Below are 22,237 nucleotides of genomic sequence, written 5' to 3'. Positions count from 1 at the left end.
CACAGCAATGAAAAAGCTGACTAAAACAGTTAAATAATAAAAAAATAATAATATGGCAGGATTCTCATAATTGGTTCTGCATAAAAACTGTCATATTGTTTGGGTTAAATTGTGGTAGGTACAGTAGTTCCCTCTTCTCCATAGAGGATATGTTCCAAAATACCCAGGGGATACGTGAAACTGCCCATAATACCCCATACCTATGTATAATTTTTTCCTATACAGACATGCACAAATTAATGCCTTTTTCATATTAACTTAGTATTTACACACTATGATCATAACTGCTATACTTTGAAGTACAACAACAAATCTAGGACAAATTTATTATTTTCTTTTCAGTTTCACAGAATGACTATTTGTTCTTACCACAGATATTAACAACTTTAGGATACAATTATTTTACTTTTCTTATTAAGAATTGTACTGAATGGAAGCACTTTAAGGTTTCTCTTTGATATCCCAATTTCCAGCGTTATTTGAACACAACCCTGGTAATATTGCAATAGTCCATTTGATAATGGAGAAGACTACTAAGTGACTATTGCATGGTATAATAGATAACACTGGTCAAAATGGGCAAGATGAAAGGGGATGGCACAAGATTTCATTGCATGACTCAGAATGTATGCAACTTAAGTTATGAATTGTTTACTTCTGTTATTTTCTCTTTAATATTTGCAGAGTACAGTTGGCTACTGTTGGGGATGAATAACTGAAACCACAAAAACTGATAATCACATATAAGGGAGACTACTGTTTGTGAAGAAAGTTCAGCTTCATGAAGACATGTAGTTGGAGAAATGAGGAACATGTAAGTGGAAGAATCTCAAAATCCCCAGCATCCTAGGTCGTCACATTGAGAACCACTGTTTTAGGTAACTGTAATTCCACTCACCACCCTTCCATGAAAGCAACATTCAAATCTTGACATTTTATATAGAATAATCTGTCCTCTCTGTTCTGTCCTTTGTGGCCTTATCAACATTGTGTTTTATCTATGCAGATCTTAATAGTCTCTCATTTGGATTCTCAAAATACCATGCTAACTTATTTCTGTATTTAAACTGGCTCCTGTGTTCTGATTTTCAAACTGTCCCCAGAATAATTTTTCTAGTATGCAAACCTAACCATATTATTACCCTGCTCAATTTATTGAATGGTTCTATCACTTACAGATTTAAGTCTAAACTTCTCAGCATGGAACATAATACTAGCAACATTGAAGACCTGTGCTTCCCTCTTCAATAATTTGTGATGTAGTTGTATTGGAGGAAATATGTTTCTTTCTTCTTTATTTGATACTGGGGACTGAACCCCAGGAATCACATGTGCTAGACAAGTGCTTTACCACTGAGCTACATCTGCAGCCCTTTCTCTTAATTTTATTTTTGAGACAGGGTCCCATTAAGTTGCCCAGACTGGCCTCAAACTTGTACACCTCCTGTCACAGCCTCCGGAATAGTTAGGACTACAGATGTGTACCACCTCTCATGGAAGAAAAGCTGGTTCTAGTTCACAATGTAGTTTCTCATGTTTTTATGCCTATGTGTAATGTCCCCTGTATTCATAATGATAGTTCTCTATTTTATTCATTTAATGAAATTCTTTTCATCCTTCAATGTTCAATTTAGGTGTAATTACCTGTACTATATCCCCTTCTTATCCCCATGCCAGAATTTGGTGGCTTTGTATCTCCAGCCTGATAGGATAGAGAAGTTATGGATTAATACTTCATAAAAGGCTTATAAAAGCCAGGTGTGGTGGTGTACTCCTGTAATCCCAGCAACTCAGGAGACTAAGGCAGGAGGATTTCACGTCAGCCTCAGCAACTCAGCAAGGCCCAAAGCAATTGAGTAAGACTTTTCCCCAAAGTAACAAATAAAATGGGCCATGGATGTGGCTCAGTGGTATACTCAACATTTTGCAGAAGACATGTTTGGGTAACCCTAAGATGGTGGCTGGCATTGAGCTAAGAGGTGGCACATAATTAATGTTAACATGGCGTGATCTACCTTTGCCTAATTAGTTAATGTCTCCTTTGTGCTAGTGGTCAACAGATATTCCTCATTCTTTCTTGATTGGTACCAAGGGTCATGCCTCAATTGTGCTAATCCTAAGATGATTGGCTGCCTTAGGTATATAAGACACACCTATAGGAAGCACCGGGGATAACTGGATAAGCAGCTAATAGAGAGGATAGATGGATAAGCAGCTAGTAGAAGGGATAACTGGATAAGCATCAGATAAGCAGCACCTCTGAATGATGGCAGAATGCAGGTTGCAGATTGCAGAACAGAGAAGTATAAGCCACACCTCTAGGTAGCAGAGTGAAGGATGCAGAATGCAGGATGCACCTTTAAGAAGCAGCAGCAGAACTAAGAAGATATAGATCTCTGAAAGTGTAGTCTCTCTTAAGCAAAGCTTCTCTCTCTCTCTCTCTCTCTCTCTCTCTCTCTCTCCCCTTTCAAAGCCTTTCTTCCTCTATAAGCTAGGGAACAAGCAGACAAGCAAGAAAGCAGTGCACTAAAGAGAAAGATAATAGAAGTAGCTCAGTTTCCAGACCACCTCCGATAAATACCCGCGCAATTGTTGCTGCAGGCGGTAACAAATTGCCAGGGGCGTGACAACATTTAACTTTCTTCCTATCATGTAGAAATCCCTACTTCTCCCTTATCAATCTCCCATACCTTTATACCAGGCAGCAGACAACTAGGGACAACCCTGAAGCACAGGAATCAGAGAAATTAGATAACTTAGTCAATCCATAGTGAATACACTCAATTTAGGTAACCCCACCCCATTTGCCGTGTGTAAACTGCCCCATCCAGCTACATCTTTCTCTTACATTATACGTAGTAGCAATTTCCTTTATGACTCTGTGTGTTCCCTTTCTCTTATTTGGAGCTATAAATACCAGAGTTCTCCCTTTAGTGTATCTGGGGTAAAGGTGTCCTGTGCCCCTATTGAAAGAATATTTAAATCTTACAAAATAGTAGTACAATCTGGAGTTCTAATTCATAGAATAACCTTATAAAAAGTCTTCCAAACAGAACTCAGTCACATGTTCACAGATTTAGTAAGGAAATGCTGCTCTCGATATTAAGTGACAATGTAATAAGATAATTCAAATATATATTTTAAATGGAAAACAATATTCTTTTTAAAGAACTCATCCAGAAATTTTCAAAATAATTTAAACATTAATTGCACTCATCTTTTGATAAATATGAGAGCACATTTAATGCCTACCTTTCTCAAAATTTGTAACAAGGCTGACTAACTCATGTTCTCTTATTTGCAAAGCTATAGAGGAGTTAAGCTAAGTCTGTCAGAAAGAATGGGTTTAAATATTGCCAGCAAAATTATGCGAACATAATTTGTGCAAAGAAAAATCACTTATGGAAAAGATAGCTGATAACTAAATAGAAAATTATTAACCTTGGCAATCTACTTTAACAATGCAAATTCCTACACTCTTTGGCTAACAAAAGATTCAATTAAATTGCAAAGAAACAAAGTGTTTATCAAATGGTGCTCATTTTCTTTCTTTTTTTGGGTACCGGGGATTGAACTCAGGGGCACTCAACCACTGAGCCACATCCCCTAGCCCTATTTTGTGTTTTATTTTGAGACAGGGTCTCACTGAGTTGCTTAGCACCTCGCTGTTGCTGAGACTGATTTTGAACTCTTGATCCTGCTATCTCAGCCTCCCAAGTCACTGAGATTACAGGTGTGTATGAATATGCCCAGCTAGTATGTTCATTTTCTATCTGTTTAAAAATAATTTTGATAATTATAAATGCAGATAGCTGGTCTTTTTACAGGTCTTTGAAGGTAAGATCAAAATCTACACATTTAAACTGTGGTGCGCATGCCACACTATAGTGTGTGTGCATGCGTGTGGTGGTGCACGCCTGTAATCCCAGTGACTTGAGAGGCTGAGGCAGGAGGATCCCAAGTTTGAGGCCAGCCTCAACAATTTAGCAAGACCCTGTTTCAAAACAACAACAGAAAACGGAAGTGCGGATCAAGCTCCTCTGGGTTTGAGATAGGGATTTAAGATAAGGAGAGAGAAATACAGAATCTTAAGGGAAACACCCTCAAGCCGAAAACACATTTGTAAACCTTAGCCCTTGCCCTGATCATGCCCTTGTAAAATGAGGAAAATACTCAAGGGCAAAAACTCACTTGAATTTGTGCAGCTCCACCCTGGATCCATCCCCAGTGCAGCCCCTGTTAGAGCCCTCCTATAAATATTGGAACCCCAGACCAAGTCAGGGCTGCTTCTCACTCTCAAGACAGCCTGAATTCTTCCTTGAATGGTTTCCTACCTTCCTATCTTCTATCTTTGTCTTTGTCTGGCTTTTCCTGAAATTCTTTTCCATCATGGAGGCCATGAACCCCACTGATCCTGAGTTTAGTTCCCCCATTCTTCTGGGAACGCCATGGACTCTTCTTTGGAAACATCTTTTCTCCTGTGACAGGTTTAATCACCGGTATTAAAATAAATAAAGTGAAATGAAATAAATTAAAATCTACACATTTAAAAAACTGTCAAATTGATTTTCTTGTACTTTGAAGTTTGTATTACTAAAAAAATTTGTTGGTGAAATATCTTGTGTGACATTCTTATCAATGCACTTTTTCACGAATTCCCAAATGAATTTAAATCACAGACAGATTCTCTTGTTCCCTGCTTTCTCCTTCAGCCATTCCAGTACTATCTGAAATATAGATTTGGTCAGAGCACCCTGGAATAAGTTTTTCTGAAAGGAAAAAGTTTAAAGAAAATTATGACAAAACTACCATTATTGGATGTATATTCAATGGCACTGGTTAGGTCTTTTGCACTTATCACCTTATTTTTTAAAAATCTATAAAGTAGTATAGATACTATATTCTCATGTAATACTCGAAGAAACTAAGATTCATAGAGGTTAACTTCTTCAGGGACACACAACTAGTTATTGGCAGAGTCTAGAGGAAACAGTTTTTTGATCCAAATACTCATGCTTTTCTATCATGTGTCAATCATAAAAAGATAAATGAGGAAAAAAGATGAATGAAAAATATGTAGCTAGTCTATCCAAATCCTCACTTTCTTTCATAGTAGGTGCAGTATCAGTCTTTTACAACTCTCTTACTGTCTTTACTTCAGGCTTTCTCTGTTTCTTTGGGAATCTCAAATCCCGATAGGTCACATGATAAATTTTTCCACCTTTGGTAAATCATCAGCTATATCATTGGCACACTAAATTGCACTAAAACCAAATACATGTACATATTTCCTACATGGATCCAATTTTATATACAGCAGCCACTGGTCATTGTTGAGTATGGCTATTTTAATTCAGTTGATATCACTTAATTAATATTTAACTTAAATTTTATTAAAATTAAACAAAATATCCAGTTGCCTACTTACATTCACCAAGGCTGGATTGGTAAATGGCCAGCTATAGGTGACTAGTGGCTAATATATTGGACAGTACAGCTACAGAACATTTTTATTTGGCAGCATTGCCTAATCAGGTAGGGAAAAGAAAACAATGTTTAGTCATTAGTACCGTTGGTACAAAAACAAAATCTCCTTATGTTTATAGTCTTACCTCGAAAAACATTAAAAAATTCTTAATACATGCATATTTTCATGCTTTTAATTAAAATAATAACACAAACCACTTTAGTCCTTTTATTGCTTTAACAAAATACCTGAGACTGGGTAATTCATATTTAGTAAAAATTTATTTTTTATATTTCCAGAGGCTGGAAGTCCAAAATCATGTTGCTGACATGGTAGGGCCTTACTGCTGCATCATCACAAGGAAAAAAGGGTGAAAAGACCAAAAAGAGAGGAATGTTATGTCTCAAGAGTAATAGAAGAGAGTAAACATACTCCCTCAAGCTCTTTTTTAAAGGTCCACATTCCATCCATGAGAAATGTGGGATCCACCATCATAACCAAACGACCTTCTAAAGGCCCCATCTCTGAATACTATCACACCCACAGGTGAGTATATTTGGGGAGATCAATTTGGGGGGATATTCAGATCATAGTACCTCCTCACTTCTTAAAAAAAAGTACATTACTATAGTGACAGTAGTAATTTGCTTATCACCTGATTAGACACTTGTAAATTTATAAGTTCTACAGAGAAAATTGAGATTTTTCAATACCCACAATTAATTTTATAAAGTCAATTTTTACTTTTATAACCATTTAGTTCCAATCAGTTAAAACTGTCCAGGTCCAATATTCCATGTGTGAGAAACATGTCACTTACCCAAACCCAAAGAATGGGCCTGAAAACACAAGGCACAGAAAAAAATATTGAGTCTTTAATGATGATCTTGCAAGATTAGGTACCTGGTGGTCAGGAAACCCCAGAATAGTTACAATCAGCATTTCATCCCCTATTGAACAAGATCCCTCCCCTGAGTACCTAGGGATGCACAATCTTCCAGAATGTTGCCTAGGCTTTACTGTCTCATATTGGATTATTTAAAGACCTAAGTTACTATTTCTTAACAGAGATTTCTGTTTTGGTTATGCCTACCCCTTCCCCCACCTCCTGTTTGTCAAGGGAATATTTAGGTACATGGACTTTGTTGATCTGCCACATTCAAAGGCTATGGTGCTATTGTGTGAGTTAACTGCTTGCAATTTTTCTATTCTGCTCTATTTTCCCTCTGAAACATCCCAATTTGTAAGCCTTTCTTACATCCCAATTTTACATTAAAGGTGAAATACTGTATTCTGAAAGTGAACCACAAGACTTTCTATTTCTCACACATAATATGTGTATGCAACTCGCGATAATGTTTATCTTTATCAAAGATTTTTTTAATTTAACATAAGGTAACTTTTCTTACATTAAATTTTCTGTTCTTTATTTAATTGATTTTCCTTGTTAGAGTGTTAAAAAAATGAAAAGAAATATAAAATTGTGCTGGAGGGGTAAAAGAGGATCATTAAAACTTTAGTATTTAGTATTTTCACGAGAGAGTGAAGAGCTTAAGATCTAAACCTCAGTTCTTGAGTTTCAATGAAAGAAAACTTAAAATCAGATACTGAAAGTCATGAAAAATAATTTTATTTAAGTAAAGGTAAATTGGAAGTGAAGTAAGAGTAGGGTGAAAGTAGAGTAAGGCTCAAGAAGAGAGCCATCCCCAAGCAGAAAATGACAAAGGGAACGGTGGGATCTCCACATTTATTATTGATTGCTGCTTACCTTGGGAACTGGGGTCCTCCTTTAGCAGCCTTTACCATTCAGGTGTTCAATTCCTCCTTCAAGTGTGGTGGTAGAGTTTTTGACCTTAGTACTCTCTGGAACTGTCATGATGGCCATTTCATTCAGGAGGGCTTTGTTAGGGGATAGTTGGGTGAGGATAGTGGAAACACAAGGTTAAGATAGTAATTCTATAAAATGCACCCACTGTACTGACTCCCATATGCTTTCTTTGTCAAAAAGCAATTTGCCTGCCGTCTTGCCTGGCCTAAGTGAACAGGATACTTCATATTCCTCAACAAACTACCTGATATCTGCAAGAAAATGCAGACAGGGAATAATGTTGATAGGAGGAACTCAAGTTACTTTGAAGGGAGAGAATTTTGTGATCCTTTTCACAAATCAGATTCTGGAAGATAAGGATAGTTCTTCCTAAACATAAAATCTATAAGAATGTATGGTTAAGAATCCAATAAGAACAAGTCAGCATGGGTCAAGGTGTCCTAGAGTTGCCATGGCAGTGGGGACTTGAAAGTCTGATGTCACCCTGTGGTTAGTCAAAAGTCAAGAGATGGGCCTGGGAAGGACTCTTTGGAAAGTTCTTGGGGATCCCCAATAAGACTGGAGTGCAGGAGACATATTGTGTTTCTCCTGTCTGACAGGACCCACTCTCTCCCTTCAGAGAGTCCCCTTTCCCTTTTCCTATTCCTTTGATAAACTCTGAGCAACATGTTTGAAATCTTTCTGACTTGGTTGCAAGAATTGGGGTTTGAAAAGGGGGTCTTCGTGCTGCTTCAGTTTTTCAGAAGGCTCCAGTGCTGTAGCAGCTTCATCTCCAAGTTAATTCTGTGTTATTGTGGGTACTGGGGTCTGTAATTAATTAGAAGTTACCTTACTGTGCCTGTGATACTAAAGAACACCCCCTTCTGAGACAGAAGCAGGCATACAGTGCCCTAACACCTGGTTTAATCTATTTAGAACATTTTTTAAAATTCGTTTTTATGTTGTGATACCTAGTTCTATCTTGACATTTATGGGCTCTGTCAAGAGTAAGTCCAACAATTCCTTCTTTTTTGATGTCTTTCCCCAAATCAGCTCCTTTTAATTTTGTTTATTTTCAAGGTTTGTGTATGAATGCTTTCCTACAGGTTATCTACAACAAGTCATCTTCCTTGGCAGTAACATAAAATTTTAAGAGTAACTTAAAAGTAAACCTCTGACCTTGCTATGCATCCTAGTCCTTGTTAATACTACCTGACGATATCATAATGAATATATTTTATACTCCATCTTTAAATTGCTTTATTGAGGTATGTTTGTACAGCAGACAGCCTTGGAAGATAGCACTCCAGGGCAGAGAGTAGATTTGTTTTCTGACCAGGTTAATAAGAACATCTCTCTCTGGCATAAGTGGGGCAGGTTTTCTAGCATGCTCCTTCAAAGACTGGGGCTGCTCAGCTGTGACAGAAACCCTCTGTGTGTGCAGCAGCCACCTGGTCTGATACACATTTCCCCCTTGGGATTTGTGGGGTAAGGGGAACCTACATCAGTGAAGCTCATGCTGCCTCCTTGCTGTGCCAGGATTAATAAAGGCCTTTGTTGCAAACTCAGAAGTCTCTGTCATTCTTCCAGTTTCCATCAAAATGCTGACAGGCTAACTTGTAGGCTTGAAAGCTGGGTAAAATCTCAGACCACACATGGTACTTGGGAGAAGACAATGGAATGAATCTGACATAACTTTCCTATGTATATACATGAATACAGTGAATCTCAACATCTTGTACAACCACATGACTGGGATTCTAATTAGAATAAGATATACGCCATGTTTGTATAAATATGTCAAAATATACTCTACAGTCATGTATAACTAAAAAAAAATAATTATACGAATTTAAAAAACAAACAAATCACAAAGCCCAGTAGGTATGTCAGGAGAAGCCATGTCCAACCCAGAGGATGGGGGAAAGGCAAAGCATGAAAAATGGTGGAAATAGAGGTGGAAGGTGTAGAAACCTGGGATCAAAACATTGTATTTAAGGGCAACTCTTAATTCATTTCGTCTTTGGTCAGTTGCGCATGGACCTCAAAATAAAGAATATGGGTTAATATTAATCTTGATAAAATTTGGAACACCTGAAGGCATAAATTCTTCAGAATGAAATGAATGCTTAACTAGCTTTGTAACCTTCACTTAGTATTTCCTAGTTTTCAGTTCAATAAGACTCCACAGTTTTCCCACTGGTAGGTGGAGGTGGAATGCTCTTCTTTGCATTCTAAAGCCACAACCCTCTTGATCTATTTTTGTTTTCCAATCCTAAGCCAATAAAGAAGTCTTTAGTCAAAACTAAATTAAAACAGGTCTTATATTCTTTCTTGCACCTCCATACCCCTCTCCCCTCCTCCTCCCCAACCCTCTCCAATATTCCTCCCTTCCCTCTTCCTCCCCTCTTATCCTTCCCCCATCCCCTTCCCTTGTGTCCAAATGTAAAAGTTGTACAATGAGTGTGCAGAAGGATGGGGCGGGTGGAGGGAAGGCCTCACTCCATTGAAAGTAATCAAAAGACCACCAATTAATTGAATTGCCAATTTTGGATTTATTATGGCATTGACATTATATTTGGAAATCACATGGCATATTTTTCGGTCCACTCTTGAGCGACTCTGTCATACTTTCTCCTGTCCTTTAGATAGATCTTAGCAATTTCAGGAACCAAAGGATCATCCGGGTTTGGGTCGCACAACATAGAGCAGATAGACAATAGCACTTTAGAAATTGTCAGCGCTGGCGACCACTCCGATTTAAGGATGTCTAGACAGATGCTCCCGCTTCTATTGATATTCGGATGGTAAATTCGAGTGATGAACGTGATCTTGGGTGGTTTGAAAGGATAATCAGATGGAAACTGTATGGACAGAAAAAAGACCCCTCCCTGGTAGGGACTGTCGTTGGGCCCCATGATGGCAGCTTGCCAATGAAACATATCGTTCCCCACGGGCCCTGCAGAGCACTGGGCTGGGGGGTCTCGAGCCAGGTCTAGGAGCTCCTTGTGAATGCGCTTCAGAGCCATCGCGGGGTGGCCACTGCCTGGCACAGGGGCTGGCGCTTGTGGAGGAAGTCAGCGATCGCGACCGAGGGGTGCAGGGTGCGGCGGGGCGGATGGCAGCACTGGGGTGCCGGTGCTGGTCGCGGGGTCTGAGTGGCGCCGGTCAGGAGCCGAGAGGCTGCCGAGACCCGGAGGGAAAGGGGCGCGCCCCTGCACCTGAGGCTCTGCAGAACACCTGTGGTTCAGGGCCGCTGTCGACGTGCCTTCTGGAGCTAAAAATTCCGCTGCAGGGAGGCCGCGCCTCCTTAGGACGCTGCTGCCCAGAGAGGCCCCCGCTCCTGTCCAGGCCAGCCCGCTGCTGCCGCTGGCCCCTGACGCCCACATCCGGGCCCTGGCAACAGGAGGGGATCGGCTCTGTGAGGTCACAGAGGCCGCCCTGACGGAGCCGCGCTGCATCGCCGCCCCTGCGCCCCAGGAGTCCCGAGGGGCGGGTGCGGAGCGCGGAGGGAGGGGGTCGGGGGTGGGGGCGGGAGCGGTGCGGGGGGAGGGGGGGCGGGAGCGGTGCGGGGGGAGGGGGGGCGGGGGCCCTGCGGGGCTCCCCGCAATCCGCTGCCTGGCATGCTCTCCGCTCTCTGAGTGGTGGGGAGGGTCACTACGCGCCACCCTCCGCCCAGTTACCGGGATGGTAGGACCAGTTGGACGAAAGCCCCTTCCTTTCCCTTGGCTCACCTGCCTGGAGCGCAGGTGCTACTGCTCTGACTTGATCCTGATCTCTCTCTCTGTCCATCTTTGAGAGTAAGGTACCCAGGCTGTGGACTGGACTTACGTGTGTATTTCCTAACAGGGACAGCCTCTTGTACACACTGAAAGAATGGACATTTTTTTAAGCTGTCTGTTTTATCTCAACTCCCTAAGGTCTCCCTCCCAGTAATGGGAACAAAGCCCTTAAAGCTGTTCCAGGAAACAGCCCCAAACAGAGAGTAAAAGAGTAAATTGAGCCTGATAGCCAGATAGTGCTCAAACAGAATGATTACCAGAAACTATTGACCAGAATCTACACCTGTTGTAAAACATTGTGAAACATGTTGTCAGCAAACCCAGACCCCCTTTGAAATTTCCTGGCAGCTTTGTTCCCCCTTTCCCCCTTTCATGTGCGACCCCTCCCGATGTGTGGTTTCTGCCTTTATAAACCTACAAGATTTTCTGCTAGGGACTCGACTCCTCGAGTTGGGTCCCAGCGCGCTGGAATAAACACCTCTTGCGGTTTGCATCAAGTGACGCCTCCTGCGGTTGATTGGGGTTGCCGTCCATCCATGGGACAGAGTTGGGGTTTCCTTTTTGGGGGCCTTACACACACAACCTCAGCATTTGTAAGTTCGGGATAATACATTTTACAGTAACTTTTGATAATATTTTGGTGAATTTATTTTTATGAAGATTTAAAGCCTTCAAATTTTCGATTTGGAGTTGAAATAAATTTAATGTTTGAAGTACTACTGACAGGACAGTAGTGAGGGAGGGAGAAAGGAAAAGAAACCATTACTCTATCTGACATATATAAGCAGTGAATTTAACACTATACAGTAATCTAATCTAATACTGCATCTGTATTCTGTGTGTGTGTCTGTCTGTCTGTGTGTGACTGCAGATTGGATCCAGGGCCTTGCATAAGCTAGGCAAGTGTCCTATCATCCTGATTTCCTGTGTTCAAGGTTTGTTAACTGATAAATAATATCCTCAAATTAAAAAAAAAAATCTGTACAAGATTCAGTCTAGGATCACATATATTGCCTTTAGGCATAATGTCTGTTAAGTCTCCTAAATCTGCAAAATTCCTACAGCTATGTCTTTTATGTTACTGATACTGTTGAAGAATACAGCATTTCCCACCCCAATCCCTTCACCAATCCCTAACACCCAATCCCTAACACTCCTCATTCTTAAAACCTTTAATAATAAACCCAGGCAATTTGGGAGCTAGGAAGGGGAAAATGGGGGAAAGAAAGACTGCTCAGGTTTGCATTTTGAATGCTGTAGGAAGTAAAAAAAAGTTCATGTTGTGTTATATTAGGACATGTTCATATTTTTGTAAATGAACAAGTCCTTTCAGAAAAAATGAGAAGTTGACAAATATTTGTGACAATGATGGACATTTCCTAAAGAGTAAAGTAAGAAATGGGACGGTAATGTATGCATTGACTCTAATTTCAGATTAAGACATGTGCACTTATAAAGATGTATATTTGTGTGCGTGTGTATTCGTACCACTGAATTATAACTTTTTTTTAGTAAAATTATTAATATGAAGCATCTTGCAGATCTACACTTTTTTCTTTCCATTTTCCGCTTTGGTTTTCAGGGCTGCTGTAAAAGCACCACAAAATGGGTAGCTAAAAAGAAAAAAAATGTACTCTCAGGATTGATGAGACAGAAATTTGAAATCAAGGTGTTGGCACACTCTTGATGCTTCTGAAGACTCTAGAAAAAAAAAAATCTATGCTTGCCTCATCCTAACTTCTGTTGGTTCTCAGTGAAGCCAGAATTAAAGACAGGCAGTTAGTGTACAATAGGTAATAGAGTTGAATGGATGGAAGTGGATCTGAGTTTGGGAAGTTGGAAACCGCCCCTGGGAGATTGAAATGTTCACATCTCCAAAGCCCTTTGATACCACCCCTCCCAAAAAGGTTGTTAATGAAGCAACTCCTGAGCAGACAGAGAGCTACTAATCAATGCCCCCTGGGCTGAGGCCTCCTTCCTGCCTAGTACTCCACCTTGGCCCTTCCAGCCCACCTGCTCAGCCCCTGGCCATTCCACCAAAATCTCCCAGTCACTACACAGGATAAGGGGAAATGAACAAGATAAGGAAGAAGAATGCAGGAGAACAAAGGAAACTTTGGTCTATAAGAGGTGCAGGGCACTCTCACTTCCTGGGATACCAGAATACTAGTCACTGCCCTCTTCTCCCTTCTGGGAAAGTCTGTGTTACTACCTTTAAGTAAAACCTGCTGTATATGCTTGCCTTGGCAAGCTTCAACATTTGAGGAAGCAGAACTTGTCACCAATACCAGTGGTATCATTAGCAATACTTTTCTTTGTCTAGTGGCTACATCTCTGCAATCCCACTGTCATCTCATGGATTTTTTTTCCTTATGTATGTCCAAATCTTCCTCTCCTAATAAGGATATCAGACATTAGATTAACTGACCATCCTTCTCTAGTATGGTTTCATTTTAATTTGATTACATCTGCAAAAACTCTGTTTCCAGGCAAAATGTCTGAAGTTCTGAATCAACCTGAATTAATTTAAGGAGGACACTCTTAGCTCAGTACAATCTGCCACTACCTTCCAAAATTCACATCTATGCCATGTACAAAATACATTCATTATGTTCCACCATCTCCATCATTTTTTTTTTTGTGTGTGTGTGCATGTGTGTGTGTGTGTGCTGGGGATCTAACCCAGGCCCTTGTGCTTACAAGGCAAGCACTCTACCGACTGAGCTATCTCCCCAGCCCCTCCATCATTCTTAATTATAGCATTAACTCTAATTCCAAAAATTTATCTTAAAATAAACTAAAAATTTTAAACCTTATTATTTTAATCATCTAAATCAGGTATGGGTGAGACTCATGTATCATTCATGTTTGCACAAAATTCATCTCCATTTGTGAAACTGTGAAACTAGGAAACAAATATGCTTCTAAACTACAATGCTACTGGCATAAGATAGGCATATCACTATGAAAGAGGGATATGAAAGACGTAAAGGAGTCATTGTTTTCAAGCAAATGGGAAACCCAAAAGGGAAAACTCCATTTGTTTTCATGGTCTTTAAAATAATACTTTATGGCTCAACCCCATTCTCTGAGCCCAAGAAGGCCCCACGAAACCCTATTTCTATTCCTGCTCTTCTGGCTTCTTTCTCTACCTATGTGGCTTTTTTTCCTTGAGGTCATTATTCTTCTTTCTTGAAGGATGCACATGTTTGTACCTGAGTAATTCTGCCTATCAAATCCTTGAAGTCTGATGACCTTGCTTCATTTTGTCCTAACTCTGTCCCTTTCTGTTAAAGCTTGGAATGCTTTCTCTAAGACAACATCCTCAAAAACTGTGGTCAAGAAGATCCACACTATGACGCAATAAGGTTCTGCATAGATCCAACCTGGATTAGCCCATCTGTATTTTTGGCTTCTACTGAAATAGTTAATTGCATCCATGAGTTCCATGCCCAGTCTCTTCAGTGAAAGATTGTGGAGCTATATGCTGATGCTACTCAACTTATGATTGTGTTATGTACTCATAAACCCATAGCAATTTGAAAATATCATAAGTTGAAAATGCATTTAATACACCTTACCTACTAACCAAATGTCATAGATTAGCAACATAATACATTGAAGAGTATTGTTTATTTACCCCTGTGATCATATGGCTAAATGAAAGCAGGGGTTGTTGCTACTGCTCAGTATTTCACTAGTATCATACCATATTTGTGAAGAAAATAATGAATTTCAAAGTTTGATGTATAATTTCTATCTACTCAAAGTTTGTCAGTCTTTCACCATCGCAAAGTCAAAAAATTGTAAGTTGAATCATCATAAATTGGGAACCATCTATATTTTGCCCTATTTCCAGAACATGTTAACTGGACAAACTGAGTATCATAAATTTATGGTTTTTTTCTTATTATTTAACAGTTCTATCCCCAATTTATTTTTTGCTGTCACATTTTGTTGTAAGTAGGATGGATAAACCAAGCTGTTCATTATATACATTACTTGGAAATTTCACCTAGATGTATAAATTAATCTTTTACAATTTCTCTTTCAGCCCAATAGCTGAATACAACCTAAGGGTTCTGCCATTTTGAAACAAGGATCATCTTTCTACTAATGTCCAATATCATTCTCCTCATTTAGTTGTGGGACATCACCAAAATAGTCTTTAACATTGTATTTCTACCAAAATTCAGTTCATAGTGATATATGTATTTCCTAGGATGATGAAAATATCTTATTTTTAATTTTCTTCTATGCCTTCATGGTAATGACCTATAGTATATATATATATATATATATATATATATATATATATATATATATATTTACCAGTAATACCTTTAATACAGTTTATGTTTGTTTCTCACATTCCCTGTAAAATTATCCCAACCTCAACATATTATCCAATTAGAAAGTCACTTTCACAACTTGAGGCATGATTTACAACAGGACCGTTATTCCCTGTTACAATAACAATGCTATAAATCTATCCACCCTATAGGTATATAAGATCAATTATGTTTCAACTTGACTGAGTCAAGAAGTGTGCAGACACTGGTCAAACTTTATTCTGGATGTGTCTGTGAGGGTATATCTGGGTGAGATTTAAAGTTAAATCAAAAAATATAATTAGTTAACAGATTGTCCTCCCTAATGTGGGTTGGCATCATACCATCATTTGAATACCTGAATAAGACGAAAAGGCTGATACTTCTGAGTGTGTGTTTATGTGTTTCTCTCCTACTAATTGGATTGATTTGTTCCCCTTTGGAGAACTATAGTACAGATTTTTGGATCAAGAGTGGTTCTAGAGGGACAGGATTTTACACATGAGTATTATGAACTGATTCTGGGGTTTCTAGTGAAAGTATACTCTCCTATAAGCAAAGTGAAGGTGAGAAAGAGTAGATGGACCCTACAAAAAAGGAACTGGCCCTGTATTTCTTTGCTCCCCATAATTTAGTTTAAAACCTGCAGAGACACTATACTCTACCTACAAGTTAACTCTGTTGATTATGTAACAATTTTGGCAGTGTACATGCTCATTACCCATAGGAACCCAAGTAAATCTCATGGCAGAAGCAAAACAGCAATTTCAATGACATGTAAATGGTACTATAATAAGGATAAAGCAACCATCAATCACCTAGACTGGCCAGAACTAGCCATATCTTTACTGATTGGAAGGGAGCTCTTTACTGCATTCATCCATCTTTTCTCTGGAATCTAAATGTCTGAATTCTCCATTTGAAGCTACTTATCTCCCATGTCCCAAGGACCATTTGTTCCATTGCAGTATAGGAACTTAATTATCAACCTAAGTGTAGTTTTCCATAACCCTTACATGTTAATACTTACCACTCTATGTTCATAACTAACTGCTGCCTAACACTAGAATATACTTTTTTTATTACTGGAGATTGAACTCAGGGGTGCTCTATCTCTGAACTATGTCCCTAGCCCTTTTCATTTTGTTTTATGATAGGGTTTTGCTAAATTGCCCAAGTTGACCTTGAACTTGTGATATTCCTGCCTCAACCTTCTGAATAGCTGGGATTGCAGGTGTTTGTCACCATATCCAGTTACTTTAGAACTTTTTTGTCAAACTAATCTATACACCAAAACTGGTTAGTGTATCCTAGTAGCATTTGACAAAAGATGGGCTCAGAGATTTTAACTTCCTGATCTGGTGCTGCATAAATGACCTGAACATTTTGATATGTGCTCTGAAAAAGAGACTTATGTCTGGTAGCCAGGACTAGGATTGCTAAAAACCAAATTGACTCTCATTTTGCATTGGCTTAATTTAATGCAAATTGAACTCCTAGTCTTGTAGGTTATCTACTGCCAAAGCAGTTAAAAGAAATAGGATCATGAAAGTTAGAATGGAGACATGTGGGGAGACCATTATGAACCTGGGATATAAATCTCTGAATTCTGATGAACCCTCTTTGCCAGTGGAAGAGGTCTTTCCATCCCCCAATGGAGGTAGCTCATCTGCTCACCTACTTAAATTCTATCACCTCTTATTTGGGGAGATTAACTCCAAATTGTCTGAGAAAGGTTTATTGGCCAAGTAGTTACCATAAGAAATAATATTGAGGCTCCTCAGAACCCACCTGTTCCACACATACTTCTTTGATTCTGGACTTGACATGAGATTCAAGTGCTAGATGGCTTCTAAAGGTAAAGTACATAGTGTGAACCATGAGAAGGTGTAACATATTCCAAAGAAACTATATCAGTCTTCTAATTCTTAGATAAATCTGGAAAATATGTCTGGGAATATATACTAAGGGTTTGTATTTTAGTCAGTTTTGCATCACTGTGACCAAAATGCCTGATAAGAAAAATTAGAGGAGGAAAGGATTATTCTATAAAAGTTTTATAGACTAATTAATTAATAATTAATGGGCTAATTAACTTAGTTTCAGAAGTTCAGTCCATGATTGACTGAATCCATGACTCTGGGCTAAAGGGGAGGCAGAACTCCATGGCAGAAGGCTGTGATAGATCAAAGCAGCATTGGACATGACCGCCAGGAAGGAGAGAGTTCCACTCACTAAGGACAAAATATGAACTCTAAAGGCAAACCCCCAGTGATCAACTTACTCCAGTCACACCCTACACACCTACGGTTACCACCCAGTTAATCCATATTGGTATATTAATCCTCTGATTAGGTTATATGTCTCATAATCTAAGCATTTCACCTTTGAACATTTTCATCTCACACATGAGCTTTTGGGGGCACCAAACATCCAAATCGTAGAAGTGTGGCATAATGTTGAGAAGAGCATGAAGTTTGATAAAGTTGCATTTATTGCTGCAAGTTGCATAAGCAAAGATTGTTCTTTTATAGTTGCATCTTTAGGAGTTTGAAAGAACTTCAACAGTTTGGTTAGTGTTAAGGTTTGGATATGGAATATCTCCTGAAGTTTATGTGTTATGCAATTCAGGAATGTTCAGAGGTGCCATGATCAAATGATGAGAGCTGTAGCCTTATCAGTGTACTCATTCATTTGATGGATTAATAATTCAAATGAAATACTGGGTGGTAACTGTAGGCAGGTAATATGCAACTGAATGAAGGTCATTAGGGGCATGCCCTTGGATTACATCTTATCTCAGAATCCTCTATCTTTTTCTATGCTTCATAGCTGCCATGAACTGAACCCTTCCCTTGGTCATACCCTTATATCATGTTTCTGCCCTGGAGTCAAGCTCCAAATCTCTGAAACCATGAGCCCCAAGTAAACATTTTCTCCTCTAACTTGTCCTTCTCATATATTTTGTTCATAGTAATGAAAAGTTGATGAACATAGTTTGCTTAAACATGAACCAGAAGTGGCCCACAGTGAGTTAGCAATGCTAGCTTTGTTTTGGTTCAATGAGAAGGAAAGGATTCAAAGATTAAGGGAGATTGATGTGTTAGAGTAAACTTGTCATTGGTCATTTAAAACATGCTTCCCCACCCTTGGAAGGTCCAGAAAACATATGTAACTTTCACTATGACTGTGAGAAATATATTTGTGATGAATATCCTAACATTGCTCTTTTCTGTATTCAGAAATTACAGCGTGGTAACCACTGACACTGAATTAAGAAATCTAAATGAAGTGGAGTAATTGATTCCTGGCATTGAAAGAGTCAGTTGGTAGCACTTAGTGGCCAAAGCACATTTGGGAATGATTACTATAATGGTTACTATAATGCTTACTTACTATTATAGTTATGTGATCAGTTATGTGATCAGTTACAGAAGACATTTTCCTCCTTCATATATGTGTATGTGTGTGCGCATACACATAATAAACATCAAAGAAGGACTTTAACTCCTTTTTTTGGGAAGAAGTTCCTAAAATCAATAATCAGACTAGTCTGACTTGCAGAGACTTAAGAAGTCTGGTAGTTGATCATAGTATTCCTAGAAGGGTAATAAATTCCTAGCATGTACAGGGCCCTGAGTTCAATCCTCAGCACTGAAAAAGGGGGTCCTGTGTTCTTTGAACTTATCCTAGCATTATTTCCCAAGTTCCAAAACATAATTGAAATGGTCATACCCAGCAGCAGGCAAAATCTTGGCTTTGGTTACCTAACCTATGACATGATGACAAGTATGGCGGGAAAAACCAAGTGAGAAACATCAGACACTGTCTCTGCCTAGTAAAACAGTAAACACAAGAAATACCTTACTCCTGGAGGGAATGCAAGATTATTGTCACTATGTAGGACGTGAAAAATTCAGGAATGCCATTAAACCTGCCTACTTGGCTTGTGAAGAGGACAGGATATTATTATTATTGTAAGCCTAACCAGGGGTTGACTCAAATTGCAGCTATTATAAAATAGTTTTAATTGCTCAAGAAAATTAATACAAGCCTGGTATCTAGTATACGGCTATTGATCTGTCAAATATTTTCTCCCTCAATATCTGTCAGTAAAGGGTCAGCAGAAGCAGTTCTTTGTGAGCTGGAAAGATCAGTAATAATCCACTGACCCGTTTCAGGGGTTTAATCTCCTCTCTAGCCCTATGTCATAATTTGCTTTTTAGGGTATTTGATCATTTTCCCCATCCACAAGACATAACATTCACCCATTACATTGTGCAAATTGGACCTAGAGAGCAAGCAGTAGCAACTACTCTAGACTATTTATTGAGAATCTTACAAGATAAAATATGGTAATTTGGGAGGGAATTTTTGGGTTGCCTCAACAAAATTGGAACCCTCTGAGATGGAGGAAGACATTATTTGTAAATACTAGCTACAGTTATGTGATCAGTTATAGAAAAGAAGACATTTTCCTCCTTCATATATGTGTATGTGTGTGTGCATACACATAATAAACAAAGAAGGACTTTAACTCCTTTTTTTGGGAAGAAGTTAACATGCGTTTGGTTGTATGTAGAATAGTTGCCAAATGTTGGTTAGAGTTATGACTATTATTTTCTTTATTTGGAAATTAATCATGGCTTAAGGAAATGTGTATGAGTGGAAAAAGATGGACTTGTGATGTTAATTTTAATTGGCACATAGTGCCCAGATGTTGGGACTAATGACACGTTAACTAACTCAGGCTGACTCCTTACTTCCTGGCTAGTGAGCAAGATCAAGGCCTCAAAGGCGGTTTCAATAGTTAATGACCATGAATCGAACCACCGTCAGGGATTGGTTAACAATAGTTCCGCAAACGTGATCAGCTCGTGCTTGCCATATAGTCTTATGGGACTCTTGCCTGCGTGAACACCCCATGCCTTGCTGACCTTTAAGCTGATTGGTTCCCGCCTAGCCCCCACCCTACATAAAAGCTGTGTGACTTCCTCAATAAACTAGTTCCTGCTGTGACGGGTCTCCCTGACACGTCTGATTGTCCTCCGCATGGAGGGCTGGGAGCGGGTGGTCAGTCGGCCTTACCTATCCCGGTCTGACCTTGTTGGGGAGTGTCCCCTTCCCTTGCTGCTGGTTGAGAAGAGCAAGGGGGCTTAAGACCCCAACACCCAGACAAGTCAGTCAAACATTATTTGGGGTGTGTTTGTGAGCTTGTTACTGGATAATATTATCATTTAAATTAATAAAATCAGTAAACCAGATTGCCTTCCCTTATATAGGTGAACCTCATCCAATCAGATTAATGCCCGAATAGAACAAGAAGGCCTACTGTTCTGTGGGTAAGAGGAAACTCTTCCTGCCTTATTGCCTTTGACCTGGGACATTTCTCCCTGTCTTTATACTTTAACTGGAACAATAGTTTTTCTTTGTTCTTGAATCTATTAACATAAGGACTAAAATGCTACCATCTGCTCTCCTAGTCTTCAGACCTTGAAACTCACACTGGAACTATACCCTTGACTCTCCTGGGTATCCAGTTTACTATCTTTCAGATCTTTGGGTTTATCCACTTTCATAATTATGTAAGCCTATTCCTCACAATAAATCGTTCTTTCTTTCTCTCTGTCTCCATCGCTCTTTCATACATATGCACAGATCCTGTTGTTTCTGTTCTTTGGAGAGCCTTAACTAATAGTACTATATATACAGTCATATGTTTGTTAGTGATGAGGATGTATTCTGAGAAATGCATCATTGGGCAATTTCATAATTATGCAAACATCATACAGTATACATACACAAACTCCAGTGATATAGTCTGCTACAAATCTAGGTTTTTTGCTATATCTTGTTTCTCCAGGGATCATGATGAGCACAGCAATATAAGTTTAAATCAAGCACAAGAGAAAGTGATGCAATCAAGACCCATGGTAAGCTCAAGTGGTAAAAGATTTGTTAGTTTAATACAGCATAATGTCTTACAGTACCCTTATTTTATAAGTAGGATTGCACTCCAAAATCATGATAAACATTATATACATAAACCAATAGCATAACAAGTTATTATTATTATCAAGTGTTACTATACATAATTATATGTTCTAGACCCTTATATAACTGGCAGTACAGTAGGTTTCTTTATATCAGTGTTACCACAAATGTCAATAATGCATTGTGCTATGATTTCATAATGGCTATAACATCAATAGTATGGTTCTGATTCATTAGAATCATGTGACAATGGTAAATATATATATATTTTTTCACTAAAACATTGTTACTATCGACTTGTAATATATATGCGTATATATATATAAAACATGTATATATATATAGAAACACTGACTGACGTTAGATGTTAACCACCTTTAATATCTGACTCTAAATGTCAACCACCAGTACCTAATATTTTCATAGCAGTACTTAGTGGTAGATTAAACAACTCAGTACCATAGCCAAGCCAAATTGACACAAAAAACTAACTGCTTTACCTTTCACTAAAATACTTCCCCCTTTTAACTAGTTAAGTTTTTAAGAGACGTCAATATTTTACTGTTTATAAACTCAAAAAAATATATTTTAAAAGTTTTAAAAAGATAAAAATATGCCTTCATGGCTTTTCTCAGAGCAAATAATCCAAGAGTCCAAGTTGGAACCTGCAATTCCTTTTATGACCTAGTGTGGGAAATCATGCACTATTGCTTCCAATGTATTTTATTGGTCACAAATATAGCCCATGATTCAATGTGAAAGTGATCACAACAGGATATAAATACCAGGAAGTAAGGATTATTTGGAACCATCTTAGCCTCCCAAAGTCATCCACACTGCATTTTCAGACTTCTTG

General features: G+C 38.8%; 1 protein-coding gene across 1 annotated transcript; it reads right to left on the bottom strand.

Annotated features, from left to right (window-relative positions):
- Positions 1-9,859: 9,859 nt before the first annotated feature.
- On the bottom strand, positions 9,860-10,612 carry LOC306651818 (ubiquitin-conjugating enzyme E2 D2-like; the record flags this gene model as incomplete). Its single annotated transcript, XM_079124682.1, has 1 exon — positions 9,860-10,612. Exon 1 carries the CDS (start codon positions 10,301-10,303, stop codon positions 9,860-9,862), a length of 444 nt encoding a protein of 147 aa, XP_078980808.1. The 5' UTR covers positions 10,304-10,612.
- Positions 10,613-22,237: the final 11,625 nt, after the last annotated feature.

This window comes from Sciurus vulgaris (assembly GCF_902686455.1).
Source record: "Sciurus vulgaris genome assembly, chromosome: X".
Taxonomy (NCBI): domain Eukaryota; kingdom Metazoa; phylum Chordata; class Mammalia; order Rodentia; family Sciuridae; genus Sciurus; species Sciurus vulgaris.
Note: the sequence above shows the minus strand (reverse complement) of the source record. Positions and strands in the feature narration are given on the sequence as shown.